We start from the raw sequence: 9,603 nt of genomic DNA on the forward strand, positions 1-9,603 counted from the left end.
CCCAGGATCATAGACCAGCACAGCCTGCAGAAGGGTTACCAGTGACCTCAGAACAGGTCTGCATCGGGGCAATCCTGCAAGGATGAAATCTACACAGCCTCCCTGGACAGGAAGCCTGCTCTGCTGCTTGACTGTTCTCAGGGAGAAAGGATTTTTCTTACATCCCATCTGAGCGTCTTGATTACACTCCGCTCATTGTCTCCTGCTCCACTAAACATTGCTGTGAAGACCCCGGTGTTATCTTCCAAATGATCACTCGACGAGTTTTGGGCTCTGCAGTTTGCCACCCAAACTTTGCCTTCCTCAGGCTGAGCTGGCCCTGGTCCCTCAGCCTGCACAGCTTTGGACACCTCGGTGCCCTCATCTGCACTCCGGTTTATCGGCGTGTTTCCCCGGCCGGGGGTGCCCAAACCGGACAGACCACATTGCTGCGTCCCGGAGTGCTGAGCAGAGGGGGATTATCACCTGCCTCGGCCGGCTGGCCGTGCTCCTGCTCATACAGACCAGGGCGCGGCGGGGATTTCCTGCAGCCCGAGCCACTGCTGAGCATCACCAGGTGCCTGCCCAGCGCAGCCCAGGACCTCTAGAGCGCTGCCCTTAGCCCTGGTTACAGGGGCTGGCCCTTCGCGGCGTACACCCTTGCAGAAACCATATTAATAAAATCTCTTGTTTATTTTAAATTTTTTTTTATTTTACTTCCCCTGCACTGTACAGATTTTCCTTCCAAGTCTTGGACACAAATCGCCCTATTACTTGCCAGTGCCTACGGGCGAGCGGTGTGCAGGGAGCGGCCACGCCTGCAGGCAAACCGCTGGCACTGCCGGCACACCGCTGGCACTGCCGGCACCGCCGGAATCGCTGGCACCGCTGGTTCGGGCTGTCCGGGCCGGCTCCGCTGTCTGTCTGTCCTGTATGGGCCCGCTCCGCTGTCTGTCTGTCCGGGCCGGCTCCGCTGTCTGTCTGTCCGGGCCGGCTCCGCTGTCTGTCTGTCTGTCTGTCCTGTCCGGCTCCGCTGTCTGTCTGTCTGTCTGTCCGGCCCGGCTCCGCTGTCTGTCTGTCTGTCTGTCCGGCCCGGCTCCGCTGTCTGTCTGTCTGTCCTGTCTAGGCCGGCTCCGCTGTCTGTCTGTCTGTCTGTCCGGCCCGGCTCCGCTGTCTGTCTGTCTGTCCTGTCCGGCTCCGCTGTCTGTCTGTCTGTCCGGGCCGGCTCCGCTGTCTGTCTGTCTGTCCGGCTCCGCTGTCTGTCTGTCTGTCCGTCTGTCCGGCTCCGCTGTCTGTCTGTCTGTCCGGCCCGGCTCCGCTGTCTGTCTGTCTGTCTGTCTGTCCGGGCCGGCGCGTGCCCGCGCGCCCCACGTGGTCTCCCGGCACGAGCCACTCTTTCCCGCCCCCCCGCCCCCCCCCCCCGATCTTCCTCTCCGGCGCGCGCCGATTAGCATAATAAAGCCGCCCCTTTCTCCCCCGCCGGCCAATGGGAGGCCGGGAGGCGCCCGCGAGGCCTATAAGTAGCGCACGCCGGCCGGCTGCCGCCTCAGAGCGCTCACGGCGTGCGCGGAGCCACAGCTGAGGGAGGCGCGGGGCCGTGCGGACTATCTGCTATGACTCTGGAGGAGATCCACGGCCAGCAGCCCATGCCTGCGGGGCACGACTGGTACGTGCGGGTGGGCGCTGGGGAGCCGAGGCGAGCGGGTAGCGGGCGGTTTCGGGGCGGCGGTGGCGGCGGCGCCGCGCTGACCCGGTGTCTCTCTCGGCCCGCAGGATGCAGGGCGCCGGCACGGCCCTCCACGAGCTGCTGGTGTCGGCGCAGCGCCGCGGCTGCCTCACCGCCGGCGTCTACGAGTCGGCCAAGCTGATGAATGTGTGAGTACGGCGGCGGGGGCAGGGCAGTGTGCAAGGCAGCCCGGCGGGGCTGCGGGGCGGCCGGTGCCGACCGCGGCGCTCACCGGGCTGCTCCCCTCTCGCAGCGACCCCGACAACGTCGCGTTCTGTGTGCTGGCTGCGGACCAGGAGGACGAGGGGGACATCGCGCTGCAGATCCACTTCACTCTGATCCAAGCCTTCTGCTGCGAGAACGACATCGACATCGTGCGGGTGAACGACGTGGCTAAGCTGGCGGCCATCGTGGGGCCCAGCGAGGACTCCGGCGAGCCGCGCGATCTGCACTGCATCCTCATCACGGTGGGTGTCCCGCGGCTCTGCCCGGCGCGGCCCCTGCTCCGCTGCGGGTGGTCGAGTCCTCTGCCGGGCACAGACAGAGCGCTTGGCACGCAGCGAGTCAGCTGAGTGGTAGGAGGAGGAGGAGGAGGAGGCAGAACTTCTCGTAACTGGATTTCCTCCGCTGTCCGCAAGGGCAGCATCTCTGCTTCCTGTCTTGTCTGTGTCAGGACAGAAACTGTCTGGAAGTGCTTCCAGCCCTAAGCTAATGCTTCTGTAAATGTTACGATGACCTCAGCTGACGGGCAGCACTCACGGTGTGCAACTTTTTTCTTTTCTGCAGAACCCGAATGAAGAAGGCTGGAAGGATCCAGCTCTGGAGAAGCTGAATTTGTTTTGCGAAGAGAGCAGAAATGTCAATGACTGGGTGCCAACTATCACCCTGCCTGAGTGATGGTCACCTGGTGCACCGGGGAGGCTGAAACCTTTGTTGCATTCTCAACGTGCTGTGCGTTCACCAAAATGTGCAACAAGCTGCTGATTCCATGGATTAGCCTGGTCAAGAGACTGGATTAAAGTGCCTCAGACTGGCATGCAGTGGGCTCTTACAGAGAAGAAAGAGGAAAACAGCTCATCTCACCAGTGAGCCTCAGTAGGCTGCAACCGTGGAGAGGCTGACATACCATGGAACTGAAAGAAGTATTGCAAGTTTGGCTATGTGGAGCTGTTTCAGAAGGGAGAGGGAAAGTTGAGGGAAGTGGGCCAAAACTTTCCAGAAGGACTGGATAGAGTACTGTAACTAGGAACTGTTGGTGCTGTCTGCAAAACACACCAGAAAGTATCAATATTTATGGAGTATTGGGGATTGCTTACTAAGACAAATGCAGATATTCCAAAGCAGACAGACTTCAACAGGCCTCTTGGGTCACTCTGCAGATCTGTTTTAATACTGCAATAACTTTTATTGAAATATTTGCTGCTATTGAAGCTTTCATAATAAATTTTTGACAATTAATTTCTGGGAGTGTCTTGCTTGCTGGGTGTGGGGAAGCATGTCACTTAAATACTGCTGATGTTTTGCTTGTGTGCTGTAGTCGAAGATCGGCTTCACAGTAATGGAGTTATTGCTCAAATACTTTGCTGGGCTGGCTGAATGAAGTGCTGTGCTGTCCAAGTTGATAATTCAACCTTTACCCTCTTGTAACAGCTGCTTATCGCAACAGCTTGCAAGACGAAGGAGTCGCATGCCTAATGAGCTTACTTATTGTAATAGCAGGTCTTTGTAGTCTGCTGGAGGAGCACAATGCATGTTAGAAACATGGATTTTTGGAATACAGACCTCCAGTAAATTGCATCATTGATTCTTAAATATGACTTAGATGCATTCAGAGCTGACGTGTTTCCACTTGATAGAAGTGGCTTAAACATGATGGGGGGGCTGCAAAACTCCTTAGATGTCAAACACATCTAACATTTGCTTTGATTAGAATGACATCATTAAATCTAAAACTAGCAAATGGTGAATAAACATCACATCTGCCACAAGCTGCTCTCTGATTGCCATATGCTGTAACAATAGAAGCTGTCAGTCCAGAAGCCAATTTTGTGAAACCTAATTGCATGACAACACCAAATTAAGTCCAAAACAATTTAAGGATGGTGTGGCCCTTTTTAGACATTCTGTCATGAAAAGTTAATATGGGTGGGTTGATTTGGCCCTATGTTAAAAGGGAAAACATCGCCCCATTTTTGTGCACAAACTATGCATGTGCTCCAGGACTTGACATTAAAATGGCACAGTAATAATCCCCTCTCCACGGAGCAAGAAAGCTAAACTACTCACTTCCTTTATAGGCACTAAAACCACTCAGTTATCACAATTGCATTTCCTCTGGGCTGGCTTGCAGTGATTGACAGTAGCACTTGCTGAAAAGTGGTAATTTCCACTTGAGCAAGGAAGCTGCTTGCTCTCGGTTTCATTGTTCCCAATAAGGGAAGTTCAAATTCAGCTCCAACATTCCTGGAATATGCTTCCTTGTACAGGCGGCAACTAGCAGTGTTTGGCCTTTGTCACTGTGTCATGAGAGGCTGTGGGCTGCAGCATAACCAGCGCTCAGGCTGAAGTAAACACTATGGAGCCTCAGACCTCTGGAAGTATTAATTTTTGCACTTAAGATACAAGAGTTTCTGCACAGCTTGGTTTTTCTACTTAACCTGCATTCGGCAACTGGTGTCTGTCTAGGACTTTGAGAAAAGTCATATGGAGAAGCAAGAGAATAAACAACTCTGGCAGCTGTGATAACAGAAACTGCCTTTAAGGCAGTTGCCCTGCTACACAGAACATATCAAGTGTGGGTGCTTTATTAGACATTTTTATATTTTTTTCTCTTAGCAAGTGCAGGTTTCTTCATTTTACAGCCAAGAAATATATTTCTGCTCTTTGCTTGGGGCCTAATCAGTACTCAGAGCCAAGAACAGATTAAAGTGGACTGTCCTGAATTCAACTTCCATGTGAAGTGTAAGCAGTACTTTACAGCCTTGAGTGGTTTAAAGGAGCCTGAGAAGAGTAAAGGAAGTTCTCATGCATGTATGCAATTACATAAATCATTAAAGGATAGCAGAGAGTAAGTGTAACTGGTCTGTTGACTGAGACAGTAGGCATCGATAGTGGTACCTGGTGGGAAGTTTGATTCCCAGCTTTTATGGAAGGAGTATACTATGCAGCAAACAAGGAAATAAGTGGGGCAACACCACAATACTCTTGTGAGGATGTTTCCTCTAGTCTTATGAAAGATGGAAGGGCGACATTCTCCTTCAGCCTTGCGAAACTAAGTGTGTCCCATGAGAGGTACACGATTTCTTATTTTAGTGACCTCTATGGTTCTCCTGAAGTCTCTTATTGATCACTGCAAATACACTGTAATACAAATTGTATGAAACTGAGTTAGCCTGCAAGTGTTATTAATGCAGTGCTGCAACCAAAAGCAGCTCTGACATGCAAGTTATGTGCTGCTGCAAGCCTCTGTAATGATCAACACTACTTAATGTAACAAAAATTCAGCAGCTGGTATCTACATCTTTACATGCTCAGATATATAACTGCACAAGGAGCAACTATACATTTGTTAAAGATAGAGTAGGCTTGGGTATTATTGACTGCAGTGGGGACAGCTGGTCGGGAGATGGTTGGCTCATCAGATGTCCAGGATGTTTTGTCGAGTACCTGGGAGATCTGGAGGTTGCAACACTAATCTCTTGTGTCTGTGAGCAATATGCATGTACTTTGCCTTCCCAGAAGACAGAAGTTCCCGGGAGAGAGGCACTATGGGTTTCCAGAACCACTGGGAGCTCTTCCAAGGTGCCCCCTCCCAGCTGTGTTGCACAGTCTGCACAGGCTGGCTTGTGCTGTGCCATGGTGGCATGTCAGGGGGCTCTGGGGAGGAGACTGAAGTTAATAGATGTTAATAATAAAACTGGCTCTTCAGGATATGATCAGCTGAGGTGCAGGACATGGAGTGGAGTTAACAGATTGATAGTGCTTCTGGCTTTGCTTTCCATCAGGCTCTTCACTTGTGTGTTACTAGGTGATAAAATCTGTGTATTTCAATATTGTCATCATAGCTTTGGTGTTGTGCTGACTATATTTCTTGGTACATTTTTTAATGATGTGATGCATAAAATCTAATTTAACTTTTTTGAGCAATAGCTTTGCATTTTTTCTGTGTATCTATTTCACCACCTAATGGTAATGACTGACAGGAATTTCCCTTCATATGTGGTTTGTTTCTCTTAATGCTGTTTTCTTCCTGTTACACTTCTGTGCATCACTTTACCTTTCTCCCTTTGTGGTTATAGATAGTCATCTCTTCAGATGCCTGACAGTTTTACTTTGTACTATATTAACTGCATTATCACCTTATCAGGATGTAAGTATGAATACTGGCATGCAGTTGTTGTAAACAATGCTTCCTCTTCCTGTGGAGTAGAAAATACAAAAAGGAAGATAATAAAAGGAATATTATGAAGAGGAAGGCAACCTACTGCACAAAATAAAGTTTCGATAAAATCTGTGCATATGCTGGATGATATAAACAGTGTTTATAGCTCTGGATGCTCAGGGAAGGAGCTTATATTTATGCACACTGGTGGAGTTTTAGTTATAGGTGAAGGCTGTTTGGATTAATGTGAGTTCTGTAAGAAGATCTTTGCAAAACTGCTAGTGCCATAGCACTGCCGTCTGACACATGAGGGAGACCTGGCTCATCTCAACAAATCTATTTATGCCAGCTCTCAGATGCCCTGACTTCAGAAGGAAAGAGCAGTGTGTGCCTGTGTTAACACAAGGCAAGTATGCAGGCAGTACCTTACAAGTGGGAGCAAATGCCATCACATGTGTGTGGAAGGGAGATGAGCAGAGAAGGATGTGTGACCATTGTGTTCCTCGCAGGGGAACACATTGTGGACAGCTGGGCTCATGACTATGCATCCACAAGACTTCATTCACTGCACAGCAGCAGTGGCAGAACCCAAGGCTGGCAGAGGGATGGAGCAGTACAGACAGTACATACACCCCACTAGAGCCATTCTTTCTACAGGCTTTTATGAAAACTGCTTTTCATTCCTGCTTATTCCTTATCCATTTCATCAGCCATTTACTCACACTTAGTAAAATCTGAAAATGCAACAACAGGATATTGAAAAAACTGTGTTACTTCTTCTTGTAAAATTATTTCATACTGAATGAATGATTACTTGCATTTTCTGCATTGTTCTGCAATAAGATAGCATTGTACACAACTTTCTGACTATTGGAATGCATGTGAAATATTAATTTGAATGTATCAGTATCTTTAAAAGTATGATCAGATCCCATATATCATAGTTACAGTGGTTATAGTATCTCCTCCAGTTTTCAATTGCATTGGCATATGATCATTTTGCCATGCTTATTTTCTTTTTATGCCTGAAAATAATGCAAAATTATTTCCTTCTGTTATTTCATTCTGTGTGTCAGCTCTCTGTAGGGCTGACTTTACTTTGAAATCATGACTTTGCAATATTAGTATCAACACACACCACTAATTCAAAATTAGTTTGTTCAATTATTTTTTTGGTTTTGTTTTGGGTTTTTTTGGTTTGGTTTTGTTGGATGGTTACTTGCTTTTCTCCCTGGGATTGGAGAGATAGCTGTAGAAAATAACATGAAGTTTAGTTTCTGTTTTTATATTGCCTCTGAGCTACTACTGGCAAGGAAAAAAGCTACCTTTTTTGAATATTATTTTGACAAAAGCATAACCCTGGTAGGAAGTCCCATGTATTATAAACCATTGTAGAATAGTGACAAAATTTAACAAAGAACATGTAAGATGAATTTTAATATCACAAGAAGTTTCTATCCCACTAGACCTTGAATTAAAGAATTTTCACAGTGTGGAATTCAGGTTTTGCTTCCTATTTTCATTTTGGGGGTATTTAAACTATAGGAACATAGTTTTCACATCCTGTTGAAGCCAGCATGAAGCAATGGTGCTTAGTAACTTCTCTTTAAATGCAGACATAGCTAAGGCCCAAAGTTTTAAATTTGTATTTCGGAAACAAGACATGTACTAAGTGCATTTAGATACTGATATGCTCAACTGTGAGCCTAGAGCCAAAGCTCTTCAGCTTACAGCTAAACTTATTTAGCTGTATAGCCATAAACTTGCCTTGATTGAGGCTTTGCTCCTCTCCTTAAGAATGTGTACTGTAAGGGCACTGTTTTAGCTTGGATCAGTCAAGTGGCTGGAATTAACCTGTGGATCTTCTCCTGCTGGCCTGCTTTGGCTCACACAGCAGAACAGAGCTGGACCATGCAATCAGGATTTCTCAAGAAATCAAGAAACCAAGCCAGAAGACATATTCTGAGGGACTCTAATGCTTTCCAGCTGCCATTGAGCATTCAGTTCACGGGACCACACTTGAGGTACATACAGCACAATTATTTGCTGATTAAGAGTAAATAGGCAAGCCTTGGCACTCAAAGAAGAGAAGTACGTTGGCCTACTTTTCACAAAAGAAGTGATTTTAGTGTAATACTCATACCAATTTGTTTAAACAATTGCATGCTCTGAATTAACAGGGTTAAAAATCTGCTTTGGCAGCAGCTTGCTGAATTTAATTGTTTCTGAGGCAAGAACGATGAATGGGACTATTTCTAGAAGTGGTTGCCAAAGGTAGTTTTTGTAATGGGCCAGCACTGCCCAACTGGCAGCGTCAGGACAGCTTTGCCTGGCCTGATGCCTTTGTGCCTGAGGAGCAGGTGGCTTCACGAGCCACGCGTGATGCTCCAGCCCTGCTGCTGTGCCACTGCACGGATCCTGTGCTGGCCAGAGCAGGGGCTACCCTGCGTGGAACCTGCCCACTCCAGCTGCCACTCGTGCAGCTGGACTTTCTAAACAGGTGCAAAGGAACAAAATAGTTGCAGATTATTTCCAGATGACATAAGGATGAATACCCCAAGAGAAAACCTTCCATTAAGATCTGAATCCCTGAATTAAATTGTAGCAATATCACAAACAATTTTTAAAATATAGTAAGTGCAAGGTGATGCATCTCATTGCATAGTAGGAGATTTTCACTCCCAAGTGAGAGACTATGGGATCTTACACCAGTGCCACAATTGGTCTTGTGTTTGGTCTTGTATAATATTTCTGTTCTTTATGTTTGCCTGTGTTTAAAGCAACCTGCTTACTCTAAGCTATTTTTCCAGATATAGGAGTTAATGCAACAAAAAATTGCATTATGTCAGTAGGTGCTTCTCTGCTGTTGAAGACATGTTTATGGTATGTGAGGAATGAAGCTGCATGTGGTTAAAAATGGAAGGATGGTAAAGCACTTCCCTTTTCCTGAAGTATCAGTTGCACTTTTTGCTGATGCAAAGATGCTCTCTGTCTCACATGCTGCTCTGTTTCTGTTTCTGATTACAAATGTTTTGTAGTTCTTCAAGCAATTTGAGGATGAAGAAAGTGATAACAAGCACTTCATGGTTTGTACTAAATTACCATCTTATCTGGAAGCTACACCTCCTGCAGAGGAAGGATAGAAAGGCTGTACACAGCCTATCTTGTCTGGGATCAGAATCACTCACTTCCACTGAAACCAGGCTTAGCCTTGCAGAGGTCACTGCCTCACAAAGTCAGACCGTATTGTACAAGTGTAAAACCAGGTGCTTTTGATTGTCTTATGTGGCCACAGGTAATAGAAGCATGCTTTCTGCCTATTAAGTGTGATGACAGAAATTGTTCCAGGTCTCTCCAACGATGTGGCTATCAAGTCTAATTTACAGCAAAGGTAGATTGCATGGCTCTCTGGAAAGAGATGTTTTCAATTTCTGAATCTGTTTTTTTGATTTAAATAACTTTTTTAAAGTGCCGCTTCTTTGCTTTTATAGCATCTAAATCAGCTTTCAGGTACACA

At 47.0% G+C, this 9,603-nt stretch overlaps 1 protein-coding gene across 2 annotated transcripts; it reads left to right on the forward strand.

Moving 5' to 3' along the window:
• The first annotated feature begins 1,527 nt into the window (after positions 1-1,527).
• On the forward strand, positions 1,528-6,222 carry GADD45G (growth arrest and DNA damage inducible gamma). Of its 2 annotated transcripts, none has more exons than XM_085567053.1 (4): positions 1,528-1,655; positions 1,753-1,854; positions 1,959-2,172; positions 2,492-6,222. In XM_085567053.1, exons 2-4 carry the CDS (start codon positions 1,754-1,756, stop codon positions 2,600-2,602), a joined length of 426 nt encoding a protein of 141 aa, XP_085423179.1. In that variant the 5' UTR covers positions 1,528-1,655; position 1,753; the 3' UTR covers positions 2,603-6,222. The 2 variants fall into 2 exon arrangements, with proteins under 2 accessions (XP_085423179.1, XP_021386108.1); XM_021530433.3 differs by having other exon boundaries at positions 1,528-1,645.
• The last annotated feature ends 3,381 nt before the right edge of the window (positions 6,223-9,603 follow it).

The sequence above is a fragment of the Lonchura striata genome, chromosome Z (genome assembly GCF_050655825.1).
Source record: "Lonchura striata isolate lonStrDom1 chromosome Z, ASM5065582v1, whole genome shotgun sequence".
NCBI lineage: Eukaryota > Metazoa > Chordata > Aves > Passeriformes > Estrildidae > Lonchura > Lonchura striata.

Bases quoted from the DNA above. Each gene is read 5' to 3' on its own strand.
- GADD45G (XM_021530433.3), top strand. From the start codon at position 1,593: ATGACTCTGGAGGAGATCCACGGCCAGCAGCCCATGCCTGCGGGGCAC. The intron at 1,646-1,752 runs GTACGTGCGGGT...CTCGGCCCGCAG, and splicing joins ATGCCTGCGGGGCACGACTG to GATGCAGGGCGCCGGCACGG. The intron at 2,173-2,491 runs GTGGGTGTCCCG...TCTTTTCTGCAG, and splicing joins TGCACTGCATCCTCATCACG to AACCCGAATGAAGAAGGCTG.